Here is a 20,423-nt window from a genome sequence, read left to right as displayed (position 1 = left end):
TGCCCTTTTCGGCCCCTTGATGGTATGGCAATCCTTCTTTTGAAAGGTTCAAGACATTATGGGATCTTGGCATGTACGCCGCGTCAACATTGGCCTGATTTGGCAGATGTGCAAATACCCTCCATCCTGCTGTCGACCCGTGCCCCACATGCTGTATTAGTTGGTGGGTGAGTTTCCATTGTTTCCCATTGGTGTTACATTCGGAGCGTTTGCTCTTCGCCATCTTGAATTAGTCACTACAGGACACTCGGTTCTAGCCTCCAGTGACCGGAATATCCACGAACATCTCATGGATGACACCGAGGCTTCAGAAAGTTCCATTTGGATGCGGTTTCCTTCATAGGCCCTACCCAGTCAGGCAGAAGGGACCTCTCGATGCAAATTCTGCTGCCCCACAGCCAGGATGCCGTTGCTTAGAGTCGTGGGACCAGACAGTGGGTGAGTGCTCTGCCGATTATATCACAAAGGCAATATCACCTGCAGCACTGTCTGACAGGCGTATGATTTCCATGGACTCTTGTTGATCAATTGGAAAAGGTGATCTAACAGGCGTCACCAAGCCCGTAATCGATTTCCTTGGTTTGGCTGCAAAGTCTGGTTGACCATCAGCCCGTCATGAGACATGATGGAATAGATTGGAAAAGGAACACCCTGTTACCCAATGACTATTATCATTTATATTAACTTAATATGTCTCAGTGATTATTGATGACAGCCATCAAGTGGTCCGGCAAATACCCTTCTGGTCGTCTTCCCAACGAGCCCGCACGCCTGTGCCACACGCTTATAAGAGAAAGCTTCATAATGTCTGCTTCATATTCTATTCTTCTTGTACCTCCTTAATAGCCCATTCTTGAGCCCAATTGTCCAAATCTCTGGCCCTCAAGACCGAACCAAGATGCATTGGAGTAACATCATCCTCACTGTGGCGGCTCTCGCCAACATGGCTGTCGGGCAAAACATGTTACGATTTGCGTGCTCGCAACTCGTCATTGAGCGTACAGACCCTCTGGTAAATCCCGGTATGAAGTACACTCCACATCTGCACCAGATTGTAGGAGGCGACGCTTTCAACATCACCATGGATCCCTCAATCGACCTCGCCAAAGCATCCACATGCACATCCTGCAGCTTCGTACAAGACAAATCAAACTACTGGACAGCCGTCATGTTTTTTAAAGCCAAAAACGGGACTTATATCCGCGTGCCTCAGGTGAGCAAAGACACCAGACAGAGTAAACATAGAGCCACCATGACTAACTCAGAACACACCAGATTGGCAACGGCGGACCCCAAGGAAAGCTCATCAATGACGGCGGTTTGGACGTTTATTACATTCCAAGTGGTAAAACCACCGCCTTTAAAAAAGGCTTTCGTATGCTCGTCGGCTCCGCCACCAACAAAGACCCCAGCAAAGTCAAACTCTCAAACATCTGCCACCGCTGCTGGACCTCCCCCTCCGAAGACACCTTTGTCGGCGGCGCCCCTTGCACCGGCTCCGACACAGTCGACATCCCCAAAGACCCAAAGTGCAAGCTCATCCGCCAGACCATCATCTTCCCCGCCTGCTGGGACGGCAAGAACCTCGACTCACCAGACCACCAGAGCCACGTTGCGTACGGCCAGGGCAGCGGTGCAAACGGCGGTGGCGCGTGTCCGTCCAGCCATCCCGTGAAGCTGCCGCAGATCATGTACGAGCTCATGTGGGATGTGAGTAAGTTTGCCGACAGGAGTTTGTGGCCGACGGATGGATCGGATCCGTTTGTTTATTCCATGGGGATTGGGTAATACTGCCTCTATTCTTTATTCTCTTACTGGTGGAAGTATGAGCTAACGAGGGTACATTCATAGTGGACCCGCTGCCCACGGCGACTACGTGTTTGGCTGGGAAGGCGACTCGCTCCAAAAAGCTATGGATAACGGGTGCAATTTGAATAATCCTTGTCCCAAGGCGGGCCTTACGACGCAGCAGCCTGCGCAGTATAATGCTTGCAAGAAGAAGCAGCAGGCGCCTGAGCAGGTGGATGGATGTAAGTTTTGTGTTCTGTTTTATGTCGGAGCTGCTCGCTTTTGTTTGTTTTAGTACTGCTATTGGGCGTGTTGCAGCAACTGACTATCAAATCAGGGCTTAAGTCTTTGCCGCTTGGAGACATGCCTATGGGAGCTTAGACACATCTGCCGAGTTTGCTGGGGGTTTAACTGTTGCTATCGCGGGACTTTCATCGTTTTAGCCCCCCCCCCCCCCCGATCTTGCAGAAACGATGTATGAGGGGTCGTCAGCATTACATTCACTTGTAAACTTTCCGCTAGAAACGCCTGCCGTAAATCATAAAACCGCTATTGTATACCCCAAACATGCCATGAACATCAATTCCCATGAATTCACATTCTACAACTTAACCCAAATCAAATGCCATGCCATAACCATATAAACCAAGCCAAACCAAAAGAAAAATCCACAAATTGAAGCAAGAACCCCTCCTCTCCATAAGAAGATCCACAGCAAAACTCCCCTTTCAATCTCCTTTCCCCCCGACCTCTACACCCCATTCCTCTCCAACAACGCCGCCCACCCCTCATTCCTCCCGGCGCTAAAATCATGCGTGATATAATTGTACACATCGTGCACCGGGATACTCGCACTCGCCGACCCTGGATTACTCACTTTACCCTGCGAGCAAGCAAATGCCAACCGCCGACTCCCACTCGGCTCCACATACACCGGCCCAGAAGAACCATTGTACGTAGTGCAACCCGTGCACTTGACAGTGACTTGCCAGTGCGTGCCGTTTGCTTTGTTGCCCGCGGAGAGTTGGGTGTAAGTTGCGGAGGGGTATTGTTGTGGGGTTGAGTGACCGCTTTTTATGTATCTGTTAGCCAGTTTTCTCTGTTTCGTTTCGTTTTGTTGGTGAGGGGTTGGTGAGAGAAGGGGGGAATGAGAAGGTAGGAGGAGGAGGACGTACGTAGCCCAGCGGGAAGACACGGTCGCTTTTTGCCCGTTGGGATACGAGACAGTGAGTGGATTGCGGACCATGTTGCCACCCCAGGCGAGTCCGACCCAGCCCAAGGAGCTGGGAGCGATGACTTGGAGGACGATGTCGTAAGGTTGGTTTGCTGAAATGTTTGCGGGCTGCGCTATGCGGTAGATGATGTTACTGGTCAGGGTAGCTGCGGCTTTGGTTTCGGAGAAGGTGAAGCCAGTTTCGGGATCTTTGTAGCTCGCCGAGCGTGATGAAAGAGTGTGGTCGGATGATGTTGGCCATGCTTGAGCTGGTGGGTGGTGTTAGGATAGGGAATGGGTCACTGGTGCTGTACGGCTTACCAAGGTTGACTATGGCCGCGAGGCCGCCTGTGAAACGCATGATTGTCGTTTTGCCTTTAATTCAATGAACTGGGTGTTGGAAACTCAAATGCTAGCACTGATGCTACTGAAGTGTGAATATTGTTGTGTCACAAGAGATATCTTAAGCAAGGGGATAAGCTGATAAGAGGCTCTGAAGTATGCCAAGGTGGTACACTGCCGTCTTATTAACTTTGATCAACTCTGTAGAATATACCCCAGCGATATGTGTGTACATGGAAACGAGGAACCAAGATAACAGCAACTTTATCCAGGACTAACACGTGTGACGAAAGTAGCCATGGCCAAGAAGCAAGGTTATGAGGCGGATAAACCATGTGGCCATGTCGATAGGAAGGGGATCGATTGCCTATGGAATCAGTTCCTAGAGACCTTGATTGCTTGACGTTTCTTATCCAACAGGTCCTCGTTTCTAGAAGTCGGATCTGCAATGTGGCAACCACTAACTGGGTTGTGAGTGGCTGACCCTTTTATCCGCATAGTGTGTAGAACATAGAACAAAAGATCCATGTACTCGGGAAAGTGAATAAACCCGAAAGTCAACATATACCGGAGAAAGGCTAGTACAATGATGAAATCGTTGCATTCTCCAGCTCAGGAGGCCCTGAAGGTTTGCAGTAAAAATGCAAGCGACTTGACTTGCAAAGTCAATGCACGCGTAGATATCTCAGCTCACCGAGAAGGCTTTTATTTTGCGACGTTTGATTCACCCGAGCGTGTGCAACTTTGATGTAGCATCACATCTTGGTACTATAAATTTTGTCTCGCTTGGTAAAAACTCCTCTCCCCACATTTTGCGTGTGGGGCTCTCCATGAAAGGCTCACGTGGGCTAATGTACTGTGATACAGGAACGTTTCGGGTCATGAAATAGATTGAAAATTGTGGAACATCACCATATCCGCCGCCCAAAGCGCAACATGGGGCGATGTTCCATGTCCAAATTCGGAGGCTGTACGTCAACCTGTATGCTACATGCCATCTCCTGTCCGGAGGTTTAACGAACCGGCTAAGTATCGGGAAAAATAGAAGAACTCATAACTGCTACTTGTATCACCTAGGAAGACATATCCGTCTAAAGATCAGTGCAGTCAATGAGCCCGTTGATGGTTCTTCGAGGTTTTGAATGAGTAGCGAGGTGTGTTGATTGTAGCAGCTGACGGTCATGAGAAATGCCGTCTCGTTCCACATGCATGGAATGTCCAAACATTCTAATGGGGTCTGCTTAGCGCCGAGTAAAGCTCTGCAGCTTCTGTGCGAGCACGCATATCGACCGCAAGATACCCATCTTGACTTGGTGTGCACCTCCAGATCTCGCAAACCAGAATGCAGACCCGAGGATAGATACTATGCCAATACCAACGACTCTATTGAGTATCTCCGCTTGATGTTGAGCTGCCTTTTGTACCTCGGAGTATCGCATGTTGCTGAATGTTACTCTCGAGTATTGGGTAGCCCATCCAGCGCTGGGAACGTAGATGTATAGTTTCTCCTCAACCCATTTCCTCAAAAGATACAATGGCTTCTTGACATCACTCGCCATCTCACGGTAATTTCCCAGAGCAAGATCGTTTATAGCTTGCGCATCTGGGGTGCGTTGTTTGGTGTATTCACTCAATGCCATGGATCGATCATTGGGGTACTTGTCGATAAACTCAAACAAGACGCGGACATCTTCCAATCCGGCATTCATTCCCTGGCCGTAGAAGGGCACCATGGCGTGTGCAGCATCCCCCAGAATGACACCAGAATCTCCGTAATGATATGGTGTGCACTTGATGGAGATCAAAGGCAGATGTGCGTTCGCCTTGTATTGTTGACGTAGATCGTCTTCGGTAATAAGATCTGGCACCACACCTGGGAATTTTTCATTGAAATACTCGACGACCTTTCCGGATACATCAAGCTCTTCAAAACCCTCTCTTGTCAAGAAGAGCGTTGAGGTAAATGTCTTGTCAAGGTTTGGCAGGGCAATGAACATAGATTCATCTTGGGGCCAGATGTGTAGGTAGCCTGGAGGTATTCGGAAGTCGCCATTTGGTCCGGCGGGGACGTGAAACTGACACCAGAGCTTGTCAATGTATTCCTGATGGAAATACATAGGGACAAACTTCATGAGATGGTATCGTACGGCCGAGTGAGCACCGTCTGCACCAATCATGAGGTCAAAGCTCAGTTCGAACTCATCACCCTGCTCTTCAGGAGAGTTGGGGCGATGTTCAAACCATGCAATCTTCTTCCGGAAGTCTGCACCCACCAGTTTATGGTTGAACATGAGCTTCACATTGGGCATAGCCTCCAGATGATCGAGAAGGGTTTTGTTCAGACCACTTCTGTCCATGGCCAACAAACTCTGGTGTCATCAGTACAACTCTGAGCACATGATGCAGTCACACTCACTCGTCCCCTTGCATCGTATGCTTGTGCTTGACGAACGTGTTCTCCATTTTTTCGCAAATGGATCATACGGCCACCCATGGGGTACGTCTCGGCTAGTACTGCATCGGCAAGGTCCAATAGGCCCGTCTTACGCAGGGAATGGATACCGCGCTCGGAGAGGGCAAGATTGATAGACTTTGAGTGAGTGAGTGGAGTAGTCTTGGCCTCGCGAAGATCTGGTTAGTGTCAGCATGAATGGGTATTAGGACCGAGATGGTTTGCGGGTATGATAAGGCTCACCTGCTCTCAGTTCATACACTTCAACCTCGAATCCACGCACGGCAGCGTACAGGGCCGCCAAGGAGCCTACCGGCCCAGCTCCGACAACAACCAGTTTCTGTGTCATGGTAATGGAAGGTGATGGGAGAGAGTGGAGAAAACTTGAACCAAATATACGCAGGTCCCGTGATCCGAAGCTAGAGCACGAGATGAAACGACCAAAGAGCAGAACTTCAGGAGCATGGCGGGTATCTAGAAAAGCTGAGGGATAAACATGATGGAAATTGTCATCCCACGGACAAAAACCCAAAGAGTCAGACAAGATGTCAAGGTATCACTGATGATGCACGTTAAGTCCTAAACAGGCAAGCGCAACTGAAGCGCGCGGGAAAGCCTTAGTCATCGGCGATCGGCACTCGGTGAATCTGGACCCTTGCAAACGAATACGGATCTGAGGATGCAGCGGCGGAGTTGGCAGCGAACAGAACATTCACCACGCAATTTTTTTGCGCCAACCCACCTTTGCCGTAGAAAGTGCCACAGCGCGCTAGGGATAGAATCGGTCTAAAGGTCTAGTTGTAGGCGACGTCTCTAGTTCATCCTTTGCCATAGCTCTCTCACACGACCAGTCTCTGCACACAACACACAATGGCTGCAGAGGACGCCCCGCGCAAATGCTCAGGCCAGGACTGTGAAAACGACGCCAGCGCCCTGCAATGTCCAAACTGCCAGAAACTCGGAAAGGAGAGCTACTTCTGTTCTCAAGAATGTTTCAAGCGCAACTGGGTACATAGTGAGATCGCCCATTTGAGACAGAACAATATCTAACCGCCGCGCAGGGTGAGCATAAGAAGGTGCACAAGTCACAAAGTAGTATTCTCTCCAATATCTTCACGCCGAAAGTAGTTTCTCACCCGGATCCAGCCACGGGCCACTATAACCCGTTTCCCACCTACCCATACACCGGGGCTCTCAGGCCCGTATACCCGCTGTCACCGCGCCGAGAAGTGCCAAAGCATATTCGATTGCCAGACTACGCGAAAGATGGAATCCCGCGGTCCGAACAAGTATTCGTCAACAGGAATAAGATTACCATTTTGAACAAGGAGGAGCAGGATGCCATGCGCAAAGTGTGCCGATATGGGCGGGAGATATTAGATATTGCGGGCAGAGCTGCGAAGCCCGGTGTCACTACAGACTACATTGACGAAATTGTTCACAAGGCCACCATTGAGCGCGATGTAAGAGAGACCACTTCAGGCTATGGATATGCAAAGCTGACAGCCGCAGTCTTACCCATCACCCCTCAACTACTGCAATTTCCCAAAATCCGTTTGCACATCGCTCAACGAGGTCATCTGCCACGGCATTCCCGATCAGAGAGTACTGAAAGACGGAGACATCCTCAACATCGATATCTCAGTCTACCATGGCGGTTTCCACGCGGACCTGAACGAGACCTACTACATTGGAGACAAAGCGCTGGCAAATCCAGACGCTGTACGGGTCACCGAGACTGCGCGAGAATGCCTGGACAAGGCCATTGAAATCGCAAAGCCAGGCACTCTTTTCCGGGAATATGGCAACGTCATCGAGAAGCATGCTAAAAGCAAAAACTGCAGCGTGATCAGGACGTATTGCGGACACGGTGTCAACCAGCTTTTCCACTGCGCACCCAACGTTCCTCACTATGCGAAGAACAAGGCAGTTGGGCAAGCGAAGCCGGGCATGTGTTTCACAATTGAACCTATGATCAGTATTGGAACACACCGAGATAAGACATGGCCAGACGATTGGACGAGTGTAACCCAAGATGGTTCACTGACGGCGCAGTTTGGTAAGTTCTCGCTGGGACATATCTTTTCTTACTTGCAGAAACTAATCGAGTATAGAACACACTCTACTCATAACAGAAGACGGCGTAGAGGTACTGACGGCGAGGTTACCAGACTCACCCGGTGGCCCTGTGCCAATGCCGACTGCCATCAGCAACGAATCAAACGGGGAGGCAAAGGCTGACTCTTGAACGGAATGGGACAGTCATAAGGAATACTGAATAGAAACATGCCAAGCAATAAAATAGTTGAGTTGCGACGAGGCTAAGAGTGCAGGCTCTATGCCCATTCATATCCCGCAAGCCGTGATAGTAGTGTCGAATGCACTAGGCCGGCCTGCGATGGCCGGCGCTAACACTTGCCATGACTTGCCATGTCAACATAGTGATAGCGTCTCTTGTGCCGAAACAGCTGTGGCTGCGCAAAGCTCAAATGGGCCGTTATCCGTCACATGAGGGCTCCAGTCGGACGAGGGTGGCTGGCATGCGCTCTCACAAGCGAAGCGAAGGACGCTAATGACCATGCTTGCTGTGTCCAGGGAAGCATCGCCTCAACGTCATCCAAACATCTGTGTCTGTTCTTACTCTACCTGAAGTCCGAGGCGCTTGTTACTCGCCATTTTCTTGTGCTGCTGTACGCTACCATCGCGTTTCCTTCGCAGTTGTCCGTCTCGTCTCCGACGTCATCGCAACTCCCATCTAGGCCCCGCACACAAGCTAAGCTTCCCGCGTCTAGCCCCGGCAGCCCGCAAACACACGACCGCATCCGAGCCTTGGGCATCTCTCGCACACTTGTTCAATCGCGCCCCCAGCCACCGACCAGCGACGCCGCTCGTCTCCCTCGCAAGTCTCGATACTATCGTCGTCTTACCCTGCACACTGCCGCCACAATGACTGGTGAAGCATGGCTGTATTTGTTGGCGGTGTTGATAAACGCCGTCAACCTATTCCTCCAAGTCTTCTTTACCATCATGTACAGCGATCTCGAATGGTGAGCAGCTCCCGAGAAAGCGTCGTCGCATACAGACAATACCGCAGGGCCCTGTTGTTGAACAATAGCTAATTTTGCGCCAGTGACTACATCAACCCCATCGATCTCTGTAACCGTCTCAACACCTACATCATCCCCGAAGCCGCCGTTCACGCTTTCCTGACCTTCCTCTTCCTTATCAATGGATACTGGATGGCTCTGGTGCTGAACCTGCCCCTCTTGGCATGGAACGCGAAAAAGTGCGTGCCGCCCACGCCAACCCATGTGATAAGAGTAACGTTGCTGATTGTCCCAGGATCTTTGAGAACCAGCACCTACTGGACGCAACGGAGATCTTCAGGAAGCTTAATGTGCACAAGAAGGTAGGAGGATCACGCAGTCCAGATGGTGCAAGTGGCTAATATGTACGCACTTAGGAATCCTTCATCAAGCTAGGCTTCCATCTGCTCATGTTCTTCTTCTACCTCTACAGCATGATCGTTGCTCTTATCCGCGACGAGTCTCATTAGTCGTGGGCTGTGCCGTCGCACCCGCTCATGCCCCCGATTGTAGTGTTGCCACAGAACTTCCCCACTCACCCAGTCATGTACGTTTCCGTTATTGTCTGGATCCTGATGGAAGTCATGTTCCCAACAGTAGTATGAGAAGCGGTACTGGCAGAACAAGAAGAAAAAGGAGAAAATGCATTGATATCCGGCACCAATAATGGAGCCATGCGTACGCGAGGGTTATACAGGAATAGGATTGGTCGGATTTGATATCGTTACGTCGGAATGAATAGCGTTAGATTAGTGTATTGTAAAATGCATCAATTACTGAAGAGGAATTCAGGATCAAATGGAATTTCTTTTCGATTTATTGAGACTGGAGTAAAGAGTTTCGAAGTTTTGGTGCCGAACCAAATCTTAAGTCCTACCACGTCACCTTTTATATCAGTCAATACGAATTAATTACTAAAACGCATTGTAGTCTTCACACTAGGAGTTCGAATCTCTCCCCCTCATAACAAAAATAATAGTAACTCTCAGGTTCCGAAGACCGATTGTGCGTTCAAATCAATTTTTTTAAACTTCTGATTTGCATGAAAGAGTTTTCGAGTTTTAGCGCCGAAGAAGCTTTCTTAATTTCTCCTTGTTTAACTACTGCAGCACTGTAGCGAACCACTGTGTGGTCAATACAACAGTTGTCTCGTGGTTTTCACGTGCAAGTGGGTAAACCTTGGCGCGCTTAGTCACCCGTAATTTATGACGAGGCAGCTTTCCCCAGATTTCCAGATTTCCTTCATTCAAGACCACGTCTCATCCACTCTCCGTCTGCCGCGCCTACGCAACCTGCGCGATCACCAAGCCACCGAGAATACCATAATCATGGCTGGGGGAGGCTCTGGTAGAGTCCCAACCGGTTTTGCGGCGGAAACATACATTAGCGATCATACATTCCGACAAGGTCAACGTTCGATCGAAAGCGGAGAGGGATCCAAGAAAAGAAAGCGCGAGGCTAAGGGCGACTCAAGTATCGTGAGTGGGGCTGGTGCATACAAAGGACCCTGGGCAAAATACGAAGAACAAAGGCCAGACGCCGCCTCGGACGATGAGTTTGGGTCAGATGTGGAGGTGGAGATAGTGTACGAGGAAGACGAGATTGTTGACAACTCTGCAACCGCGCCCAAGAAGCTTGCAGGCACAGACTACCGGGATACTGGGGCTGAGGGCGAGACGAGCGAGTTTGTTGGCAGCCAGCAATACGACTACCAAGGACGGACATACATGCACGTTCCTACGGACCTCGATATCAAGCTCACTGGCGACTACGAACCAAAGAACTTCATACCAAAGAAGCTCATCCACACCTACAAATACCACACCAAGTCGATTACCCAAGTCCGCTTCATACCTGACAGCGGTCACCTCCTCCTCTCTGCTTCGGCCGACTCTAAGATCGCGCTATGGGACGTGTATCACCAGCGCGAGCTGCTGCGGACGTATTCCGGGCATACGAAGTCGGTTGTCGACGTTGATTTCAACCCTAGCGGTACGCAATTCGTGTCCGCTAGCTATGACCGCTACATGAAGATATGGGACACGGAGACTGGCAAGTGTCTGAATAAGTTTACAACTGGAAAGACACCGCACGTCGTACGCATCAATCCAAGCATGCCGCACGAGTTCTTGGCCGGTATGAGTGATAAGAAGATCATGCAGTACGACACAAGAAGCGGAGAGATGGTGCAAGAATACGACCACCATCTAGGGCCTGTCAACACAATCACCTTCTGCGACGAGAACCGCCGTTTCATCACGACATCCGACGACAAGTCCCTCCGCGCATGGGAATACGGTATCCCTGTCCCTATCAAGTTCATTGCTGAACCATACATGTTCTCCATGGTCCGCTCCTCACCCCACCCGTCTGGTAAATACGTTGCCTTCCAGTCGTCAGACAATCAGATTACGGTGTACAGTTCGACAGACCGCTTCAGACAGAATCGGAAGAAGAGCTACAGAGGGCACAACGTGGCTGGATATGCACCCGATGTGGCAATCAGTCCTGACGGGCAATTCATCAGCTCTGGTGATAGCGGGGGTTTCATTTGTTTCTGGGATTGGAAGACGTGTAAAATGTACCACAAGATTCCAGCTAGCGATGCGCCGGTGCTCGCAGTACAGTGGCATCCAAGGGAGACATCGAAGGTTGTGGCTGGAGACCTCAACGGTGCGTTGAAATTGTATGATTAAGACTGGATGCGTGCGAGATGTACGACAGAAAAAAAAGAGGAGGGCGATAATATAGCGATACCCAATGTGTTCAATGCCAATTCCGATTTCAGAGGGCGAATTCCCGCGCTTCGGTGCACACTTTTCGAGTGCGCCAAATGAGGGAGATATTGTTTGGTCCTGCGTGGAAAGACGTCGTGCGTCATGTCTCCAGCAGTTTTCCGGCCGGCTATGCGCAGGCGAACATATGCGCACTTGCGCGATCACAGCCGCAATCCCCGTGCTATCGTAGTTTGAGTCAATAGATGACTCGTATCCACGTGAATGGCGTGTGAGCCTTGCCCGTATGGACGGTTGGGTGCATGCAGCAACCCCCGCTAAGGCCGACTGCGCCTTCGGTTCGCCCTTGACGCCCTTTTCCCTCTCTGCCTCGTCTTTCCCACCCACTCAATCTCCCTGTTTCAAACATCATCGGAAACCGCCGAAACTTTTTTTTTCATTTTCTTCTTTCCCCTGATACACTACGGTGATCGTTTCAAGAACGATGCCTCCAGGCATCCGTGTTCTAAGCCCCCCACGCCATACTTTCTTTGGCACACCGGTGACCCCAAATGCTCGCCAGCGGACCTTCTCCCTCTTACCATATTCCCAATCCGAATGGCTGAAGCCTGAGGACTAAAGGCGACGTCACTGAACTACGCATTTCCACCCTTTTCAGTGATGCCTTGCCATAGGCCTCCTTGCTTATCGTGCCTTGCAGCCATACATGCAAGTCATTGCCTGGACCGTGACCGGCCGTGACGCGTTTCTAGTCGACGACTGAACATGGCTTCCTTCTGGTGAACTTGCGCAAGCATGCATGTCCACACGATAACTCTTTTTCTTCCTCATTCCCGTTTGGGCATACCGTAAAATTGTAGCCTAGCTTAGTCGCTAATTTCCCTTCTTCTCTTGCCATGTTCTGACGCGGTCGGGACTTGGGAAGAACGACATAGCCACGCCAGGTGTGAATCATCGGTCCTCCCTAGGGCGCACTATCCACTCACACGTGAGCCGAAGCAAGCCAGGTATTCAGGCAACTATGATGGCAGTAGGTAGAGAAGCAAAAAAATTGGCGAGTTGACTAGTAGGAGGATTTACGTGAGTGGGTGAAGCCCTAAATGGCGGCCTCAGGTAGGTTGTCTGCCTGGAATAAATAGTCTGTCGAGGGTGTACTCTTTTTTACCTTTTACCATACTCGACTCAAAGCAATCAACTCCATCAAATAAATATATCACGCCCCAAACAACTCAGACAACAAAGACACTTCACACCATACCACACTCCCTTCATATCCAACACGAGTTCACCAAGCGCCACCAACAACACTACATCACCAACCACAACCATGTCCTCGTCATCATCATCATACTCGTACACATCGTACACCCCGCAAAAGGGCACCTCATACTCGCGCCCTTCCACCTCCTCGTCATCATCATCATACCAGAGCTACTACACACAATCCGGCGCCAACACCACCTCGTCCTCGTCGCGGAGCCAGCGCTACAGCAAGCCGCCAATCATCCACAACGGCGGAGGCAAGATTAACGACCCCAACACTTCGACTTCGGCACCAAATGGCGGATACTACACTTGAGTTGTAGCCTTATCCTTGCTTGCTTTGCTTTGGTTTTGACTGTGGGATGGTTTTTTTTGGTCTTTTTTTTTACCTGTGGGATTTTTGGAGTTTGGGGTAGCAAGCGAATCACAACACGTTAAGGATTGGGACTTTGGAGTTTGAAAAACGTTGATTTTTTTTGGGGGGGGGGGGGGGGGGAGGGGGGGCGGGGAGAGGAGATTGCTTCGGTTGAGCATGGGACGGGATTTACCTGAGGTTCTTCGCTGAGCCAGATGGAGACGGAAATTTTCTTTTGTGTTTGTTTGTTGGAATGGCTTAGTTGGGTTGAGAGAGTTGCCGGATCTTTTTTATGCTCTGATTGCTGGAAGAAACGGTATTCTTACTCCCCTCGAATACGGAGTCGCTATAGCCGCGTTACTCATGAGTACATGTACATTAGGACAGTTATCTATGATTGATTCATATTACTACACCCACATTCTTGCACTGCCTCTACGTCCAATCTTCTGACACTATAACAGCATTCTCACAACTAATCTAGCTCCCAACAGCCCCATACCACCCCATCCCCAACACGGCCCCAAACAAAATCGCCATCGCCGGCGGAATGCCAAACCACGCCGTCTCAGCATACGCCAACGCAGCCACAACAACCCACCACGGCTCATCCGCCAAACTCTCTCCCCTCCAACTCTCCGGCATCAAATACCCAATCTCCCACAGCCTATACACAGCCGTAAACACCAAACCCACCGCCGTCGCATTAATCCCACGCAGCAAACTGACAACCCACGGCTTGGTCCTGAGCACCTGCCAAAACGACTGCACCCCCACGGCCAGCACGATGCCTGGAGCGAATATGCCGAGAAACCCCAGCATGGCGCCTACAATTGTCGGTGTGGAGCCTGACGGCGCCGAGGCAATGGCAAGAGCGCCTAGGTAGACTGCAAAGTTGAAATTGGGGCCTGGAAACGCTTGGATGAGGGCTAGACCGAGGAGGAAGTTGCGCGGGGTGACCCAGCCTGGGTCTACGACGTAGGAGCGTAGCAAGGGGATTACGACGGGCCCGCCGCCGAAGATGATGGTGCCGGCGAGGTACATGTTTGCGAAGAGGTCGAAGGGGCGGGAGGTGGAGGTTAGGGTGCCGCGGAGGGCCATGATGGTGATGAAGGACATGGTGAAGGTTATGATGAGGGCAGCGCCGAATTTGACGGAGATGGTGTGGGATTTCATTTCTGACTGGGGTGGTTCGGGGGCGTGGGTTGCGGGTTCATGGATGGGGGTGGGGTGTGAGGTCAAGTTTTCGTGCGAGGATGTAGCGTCGTCTACAGTCGAGCTTCCAGCCTGGGGTCTCCGCTTGACGGCTTGGGGTCGCCTGAGTTCTACCGGAGGTGTTGGCTGGAGATCCGCATGTTGGAGTTCTTCTTCGGCATCGCCTTGTTCGTTTCTTGCGCGGCGGCGTTGGGCTTGGTATCGCGCTTTCATCTTGCCCACCCATCTCATGAGCCAGATATCCCAGATCACGGTCACTGCACCGCCGCAGACGATGAGGACTGGAAAGTACCACAATGCATTGTAGCAGAGTCCTGCGCATGCGCCGAAGATGACGAGTATTCTAGTCAATTTATCTTGGATTGCTTTCTCGGCCAGTTGCACGGCAGCCAGAGCAATGATGCCAACGGTACTAGCGTTGAGACCGGAGAGCAAAGCGTATACAATGGAAGGGAGGCGCTCAGGCATCTTTTGTACGCCGAGTGAGAGCGCATACATTCCGATTGCGCCGGGGAGACTCCAGAGCAGGAAGGCGAAGATGGCGGGGATCATTCCGGCGTGTAAGAGAGCGATACAGAAGCACATTTTGGTCGAGGCAGGACCGGGAAGAGCTTGACATACTGCGAAGAGCTCTTGATACTGAATCAATCAACAGGGTCAGTTTGAGATTGGCTCTCCCCTTTCTGTCTCCCTTCCAACGTCAAGCAACTCGCGTCGTTTGAATCCTTCCCTATTCAACACGATCATACGAAGAAAGTTACTCACGGCTTGTTCATCGAGCCATTTCCTCCCAGCAATGCCTTTACCCTCCACAAAGCGACGATGCAGAATCTGGAAATGTACAGGTGGCCCTCCAAATGCTGTGAACCCCAGATCCCACATTCTGAAGAAGACATCAAGAAGGCGGTCTGGAAGAGTATCGTTGTTGCCTCGCACATCTGATGATGGCTCATGCGGCGTCGAGGATGGGCGCGAACGCCTCAGCGAGCCTATGAGGGACTGTAGCGACATTGAAAACTACCAAATCATGTATAGGAGATTGAATGTAGGATCAAAGGTGTTTGAACAAGATGGCCTTTGTTGTCGTTGGCATGGCTCAAGCCAAGCCTCAAGCGATGATGCCATTCGCTCTAAAACTCCATGGCTTTACTGGGAGAGAGATATGAGCGCAGCACAACAGCGTGCAGACGCGAGCTCAGTTTGGCGGTCGAGCTGAGGGTGCATGTCACTGGGAGGCTATGATTGGCTATTTGGGTTCTCTCACCTGTCTCTGCGATGAACCACAGATGCAGACGCTCCCACGTGCAAGTCTAGAAGCGATTGAGAGAGGGGCTGGGACGAGAGTGGAGCCATGGGTACAAGCGCGTCGGCTCGTTTGCCGTCAACAACGCTCCATCCCAACAACATCACACCAAAGCAGAGCATTCAGACACTTCTTAATCTTTACATTCCTTGTTGAATCCTCACATGATTCGTCGTGGTCAATCTCTACGATTCCCGACATGCTCCAGATGATCTCTTAGATCTCTGTACTACCCAGCCCATATTAACGCCTTCGCTTCTTGCGTTACGCCGTAGCTCAAACATCGATCGCATCGACCGTAACGCCTTTGACCCAAGTATACTGCATAACACGGGCGACCTCCAGGGCCGAGTCGTGGGATGCAAGAGAGCCTACCAAATACAAGCTGGCATCGAGACCAGCAGTCACACCACCAGTGGTGATGACACGCATACCGCCAAGGGGCATGGAGGCACGCCTAGCGATGGACTCGCGGCGGCGAGAGTCACGCCAAGCATTGCTGCCCTTGCGAGCTATCGACTTACGACGAGCGTGACCCATGTTGGTGCCTTCAACAGGGCTCTGAGGCTCGCGAGACTTCTTGATGATGTATCTACAAGGGTCAGCTGGTGGCATATCAAAGCAGCGGATGTTTGACTCACGGGTTCTCCTCAGGGTTTTCACCCAGGTCGAAGCGAGCGTTGTTGACGACGTATCGCTCCTCCATGACATCGGTCCGCATGGACATGTCCCGCCTGGCCGCGTCTTGACAGATGGTCTCGAGGCGGACGTAGTAGTCGGGGTGAGTTGTAGCAGCGAGGCCCTCGAGCATGCCTTGCTGAGCAAGGAGCAGGGCACCCACATCGATGGCGAGGATGGTGCGTTCTTTGACGGGGTTCTTCTCTTGAAGCTCGACGTACTTGGTGAGGAGGTTCAGGGGCTCAGATTTATTCTTGAGCACCTCGAACACACCCTCACCACCGGGAACGATGATGACATCGAAATCATCGAGCTCGTTGTTGGCATCCTGGGCCATTGAGTCAGTACGGCTTTGGGGGGTGCTGCAGGGAGCCACATACCTCATAGTCCATGTCGGCTTTGATGGTGAGACCCTGGACGGAGGTCATGGCCGCTGCGGTGCCGACGAACTGGCAGTCGAAGGCCTTGCTGGCTACAGCATGTCAGCCAGAGACCAATTGGCCGACGATAGCCCAGCTCATGGAGAAGCAGGTAGGAGATCTAGATGGTTGACTTACTCGGGTCTTTGGGGTCCTGGAGGGAACGGCTCAGCACTTCAAGGGGGCCGGCCACGTCGAGCGTGTTGTACTTGTCAAAGAGAGCAAACAACACCTTGACCTGCTCGACGCGGCCATCGGTGTTGTCTGCAACTGCACTCATCTTGAATGATTCGATGTGAAAGGGATGGAATGGATTGAGTTGATGAAAGGATGGAACATCAAGGTTTTATATGAAGGAGAGACGCAGCAGCTGGAGCGAGCAAAGCTCTTTCAGCCGAGAGGGGTAGCTGTCCTCGATCTCGTGAGCACCGCGTCACTGTCTGGCGAGTCCCTTCCCCAGATATGCAACCCCGCATCGCACGGACCGCGAGACTGCCCAAACCGGCATGGTCGAGCGGGGCTCCAGGGCGATCCCAGTTGCGGACCACTGAGCCTTCGGGCAGACCCAGAGGCTATCCGCGTGCCTGCTTGGCCTGCCTGTCTCCTCGACGCTCTGGCAATAGCAGGCATCTCGGAGCCCCAAGACGACAGGTGTGCATGGCAATGCCAGGGGATGCAGTGCCATTGCCTGCAGGCCATGTTGCGGACGCGGACATTCATCCGAACCATCGCGCACAGACCAGCCGTTCACAGGCTACCCATGCCACGCGACGTCTAGTTGCAACAGAACGAAGACTAATCCTATTCAGAAAGCGTTGGTGACATACAGATGAACATCAGCATAGTACCCTGACCTGGCATCCGTCTTTCTTTCCCTCCTCTATGCGTTGGCGGTTGCAAAGTTGAACTGAAAGCAGATTACTAAGACTTTACAATGACATGGTAGCCAACCCTCGAAAGAGGCGCAGGGCACTGATGGCTCCTAGATAGTGACCTAGGCCTTGCACGTATCTAGTGCCAGATATAGTGCAGGGGCTTGCAAGGCGGCCGGAAAGGGTGAGTTTTGCAGCGTCTTGGCCATGATACTTGAGAACAAGATAGGCAATGACGTGGAGTCTTTGAAATACCACCCTGAATAGAAAAGAATATGGCTTCCTGTACAAGACGATTGAATAGTCGTCATCGTGGCTCGATTCATCCTGGCATACGTCAACTGGCTGATGGGTGATGACATGGTGGGCTGGCTGGCGTAGTGGAGAGAGGCGCACGGACGCGCATCATGGCGCGACATCGTCCAGAATGCGACCTTGACAACCCCAACCGCAACATGGCGGCACCAACAGACACTGACGCGTCGCCGACGGGCGCTTCAAAGCAGCCACTGTCCTCGTCTTCAGAGACACCAAAATTGGCTGCCAAGGCGCAGAGGCAGCCTCCGCCAGAGACAAAGGAAAGCCTGTGGCTACGACGATGGTCAATTGTCTCCTTTTGGGCTGTCGTCTTGTTGCTGGGACTGCCAGTATGGCTGAAGACTACAGCCATTTACCGGGCAGAATTGCCACTGCAGGAGATGACAGACTGGGCTGAGGCAAAGGTATGCTCTACGTCGCGCGCATCCAATCTCCGTGGCCCAAGTTGACACGATTGCAGGTCTGCAAGCCAGTTTTCCCTCTGCGCATAGCTGTCGAGGCACCAATTCCCTCACTCGATGCTCAGCACCTCATTCGCACCACCCAACATGCTCTCGACGATATTAACGACTTCTCCGCACACCATCTCCGTTTGATGCTCGCCGATCCGCCCTTACGGCCCAATGCCTCTCAGCAGGTAGTAATCAGTGACGGAACAAGCATTCCTAGCGACGACACGGACGTTGTCCTAGTCATCCGCCTGATACCTGTCGAAACCGGCACCACGCCCCGTTCGCAGCTGCAGCCCTACTCTCCTACGCTGGACGTTTATTATTCGCCTAATCAAATCCCTTCACAATCCTCAACCGGCTCGAGCCTGGCTACCTTTCTCGCTCAAGAGCTACACAACATCTTTGCTGAAGAGCAGGCCCAATTGGCTCACGTACTCTCAACTTCCTCTGGTGCACATGCTGCCAAGATCAAAGCCCTCTCCCCTGAAACGTCCGCTGAGCTCCAACGCCAGTCCACTCGCGCTCTCAAGTATGCTCCCACATACCATTTGACCTTTTCCCTCTTCAGCCCGTCATATGCGCCTTCGAAATGGGATATTGAGACAGCACTCGAGAAATACATGAGCCCCCTCTTGGAAGCATTGTCAGCTATTAGCAACTTCACTGTCGATACTCAAGTCCAGCTTTATGCTACCTACACACCCTCGATTCGACAGCCTGAATTTGACGAAGAAAAAAAGGCGTGGACACTCCGCAAGGAAGATCTGAGTGGATTTGTAAACGCTGCCGAGTGGCCTCTAAGCCCCAGCATTGGCGACGGACCAACTGTCAATTTTATTCTCTACGTCCCGGACCATGCACAATCGCCACTACTAGTAAAAGAGAATGGTGGGAACAGCTGGCTTATTCCACAGTGGGGAGGTGTCCATATCCTTAACCTAGAAGGGAAGTCAGATACGCCACCCGAGCTTACTGCAGAAATGCTTGCACCCGCCATGCACACCTTCTCAAATCAGCTCATCTCACTGTTTGGACTACCCCAAAGCCCGTCATCATTGCCTTTGCGCATATCAACCCTGGAACGCGTGCGAGCTGCCTCGCTCATCTTCTCTGCTTCCTCTACCTTGGGCGCCTTGGCTCAGGTGTATCAGAAGCTTCCATCTATTCCAGTTCCTGATAACGTAGCCCAGTCTACACATCGCACTATCGCGAATCTGCATCAAGCTTGCGACTATCTTCGAGATGGCCGGTTTCCCAGTGCGTTAGAACACGCCCGGGCTGCAGAGGTAGAGGCTGAGAAAGCGTTTTTTGAACGCTCCATGGTTGGTCAAGTGTACTTTCCAGATGAGCACAAGGTCGCCGTGTATCTACCTTTGCTAGGCCCTATCACAGTTCCTCTCGTCATGGCTGCGCTGAAGGAATTGAGATCCGCATTGAAGCGAGCCTGATCTCAGCGCTAAAATACGTGCCAAGTAGAGTCTGAGACCTATAGCAAGGACGCCCAAGAATCCGTTTTGCCTTGGGCTTACCGGATGTGTTACCTGGCCCGTATCAGACTTCACTCTTTGTACCAACTTTACATCTTGCAATTGTCCGCATCACTATACTACCCACTCAACGACCGACCAAAAGTCATGTATATAACATAATGAGTGTGCTGTAGGGTGAGTGTCCAAAGACGATGTTCTTACACAATACTAGCACCATACATATGTGTGCTCGAGATACAGCAAAGCATCCTAGGTTACCCTCGGGACTATCCCCGCTGCGGGGTAGTATAGGCTCCACCATGACCACGTCCTTGGCTGATAGAACTGCCACTCAATAATGAATCGACTTGGTAGATCTCATCTTGCGTTAATGTCGGCATTTGCCCCTCGTTACACTAGCGATTTTACCTATAAATTCACATGTCTTGACTTGTTTCTCTCT

General features: G+C 51.5%; 9 protein-coding genes across 9 annotated transcripts; 5 read left to right on the top strand and 4 right to left on the bottom strand.

The window, feature by feature from the left end:
* Window positions 1-898: 898 nt before the first annotated feature.
* On the top strand, window positions 899-2,169 carry PSV08DRAFT_372100 (uncharacterized protein; the record flags this gene model as incomplete). Its single annotated transcript, XM_014228425.1, has 4 exons — window positions 899-1,213; window positions 1,276-1,784; window positions 1,852-2,030; window positions 2,126-2,169. 4 exons carry the CDS (start codon window positions 899-901, stop codon window positions 2,167-2,169), a joined length of 1,047 nt encoding a protein of 348 aa, XP_014083900.1.
* Window positions 2,170-2,539: 370 nt separating this feature from the next.
* On the bottom strand, window positions 2,540-3,362 carry PSV08DRAFT_248624 (uncharacterized protein; the record flags this gene model as incomplete). The annotated part of the gene is made up of 2 exons (XM_066092370.1): window positions 2,540-3,270; window positions 3,323-3,362. 2 exons carry the CDS (start codon window positions 3,360-3,362, stop codon window positions 2,540-2,542), a joined length of 771 nt encoding a protein of 256 aa, XP_065948922.1.
* An 897-nt stretch (window positions 3,363-4,259) lies between these two features.
* PSV08DRAFT_47992 (uncharacterized protein) lies at window positions 4,260-6,214 on the bottom strand. Its single transcript, XM_014228423.2, has 3 exons — window positions 6,039-6,214; window positions 5,760-5,974; window positions 4,260-5,712 (listed from the first exon to the last, which is right to left on the bottom strand). The coding sequence occupies exons 1-3, from the start codon at window positions 6,142-6,144 to the stop codon at window positions 4,585-4,587; spliced, it is 1,449 nt and encodes a 482-aa protein (XP_014083898.1). The 5' UTR covers window positions 6,145-6,214; the 3' UTR covers window positions 4,260-4,584.
* A 279-nt stretch (window positions 6,215-6,493) lies between these two features.
* PSV08DRAFT_309146 (peptidase M24, structural domain-containing protein) lies at window positions 6,494-8,112 on the top strand. The gene is made up of 5 exons (XM_014228422.2): window positions 6,494-6,803; window positions 6,857-6,887; window positions 6,942-7,258; window positions 7,308-7,854; window positions 7,910-8,112. The coding sequence occupies exons 1-5, from the start codon at window positions 6,666-6,668 to the stop codon at window positions 8,041-8,043; spliced, it is 1,167 nt and encodes a 388-aa protein (XP_014083897.1). The 5' UTR covers window positions 6,494-6,665; the 3' UTR covers window positions 8,044-8,112.
* Window positions 8,113-8,401: 289 nt separating this feature from the next.
* Window positions 8,402-9,698, top strand: PSV08DRAFT_309133 (cornichon). The gene is made up of 4 exons (XM_014228421.1): window positions 8,402-8,842; window positions 8,926-9,081; window positions 9,138-9,204; window positions 9,259-9,698. Exons 1-4 carry the CDS (start codon window positions 8,742-8,744, stop codon window positions 9,349-9,351), a joined length of 417 nt encoding a protein of 138 aa, XP_014083896.1. The 5' UTR covers window positions 8,402-8,741; the 3' UTR covers window positions 9,352-9,698.
* A 511-nt stretch (window positions 9,699-10,209) lies between these two features.
* PSV08DRAFT_410578 (WD40-repeat-containing domain protein) lies at window positions 10,210-13,195 on the top strand (the record flags this gene model as incomplete). Its single annotated transcript, XM_014228420.1, has 2 exons — window positions 10,210-11,567; window positions 12,859-13,195. 2 exons carry the CDS (start codon window positions 10,210-10,212, stop codon window positions 13,193-13,195), a joined length of 1,695 nt encoding a protein of 564 aa, XP_014083895.1.
* Window positions 13,196-13,714: 519 nt separating this feature from the next.
* PSV08DRAFT_204863 (chromate transporter-domain-containing protein) lies at window positions 13,715-15,460 on the bottom strand (the record flags this gene model as incomplete). Its single annotated transcript, XM_014228419.1, has 2 exons — window positions 13,715-15,088; window positions 15,215-15,460. The coding sequence occupies 2 exons, from the start codon at window positions 15,458-15,460 to the stop codon at window positions 13,715-13,717; spliced, it is 1,620 nt and encodes a 539-aa protein (XP_014083894.1).
* A 416-nt stretch (window positions 15,461-15,876) lies between these two features.
* PSV08DRAFT_309100 (class I glutamine amidotransferase-like protein) lies at window positions 15,877-17,153 on the bottom strand. The gene is made up of 4 exons (XM_014228418.1): window positions 16,988-17,153; window positions 16,811-16,902; window positions 16,394-16,758; window positions 15,877-16,344 (listed from the first exon to the last, which is right to left on the bottom strand). The coding sequence occupies exons 1-4, from the start codon at window positions 17,127-17,129 to the stop codon at window positions 16,029-16,031; spliced, it is 915 nt and encodes a 304-aa protein (XP_014083893.1). The 5' UTR covers window positions 17,130-17,153; the 3' UTR covers window positions 15,877-16,028.
* Window positions 17,154-18,176: 1,023 nt separating this feature from the next.
* PSV08DRAFT_225588 (phosphatidylinositol-glycan biosynthesis class S protein) lies at window positions 18,177-20,411 on the top strand (the record flags this gene model as incomplete). The annotated part of the gene is made up of 2 exons (XM_014228417.2): window positions 18,177-18,443; window positions 18,500-20,411. 2 exons carry the CDS (start codon window positions 18,177-18,179, stop codon window positions 19,937-19,939), a joined length of 1,707 nt encoding a protein of 568 aa, XP_014083892.1. The 3' UTR covers window positions 19,940-20,411.
* Window positions 20,412-20,423: the final 12 nt, after the last annotated feature.

This window comes from Bipolaris maydis, assembly GCF_028858645.1.
Source record: "Bipolaris maydis strain C4 unplaced genomic scaffold PSV08scaffold_9, whole genome shotgun sequence".
In the NCBI taxonomy this organism is placed as follows: domain Eukaryota; kingdom Fungi; phylum Ascomycota; class Dothideomycetes; order Pleosporales; family Pleosporaceae; genus Bipolaris; species Bipolaris maydis.
This window is presented reverse-complemented; position numbering and strand designations above follow the sequence as displayed.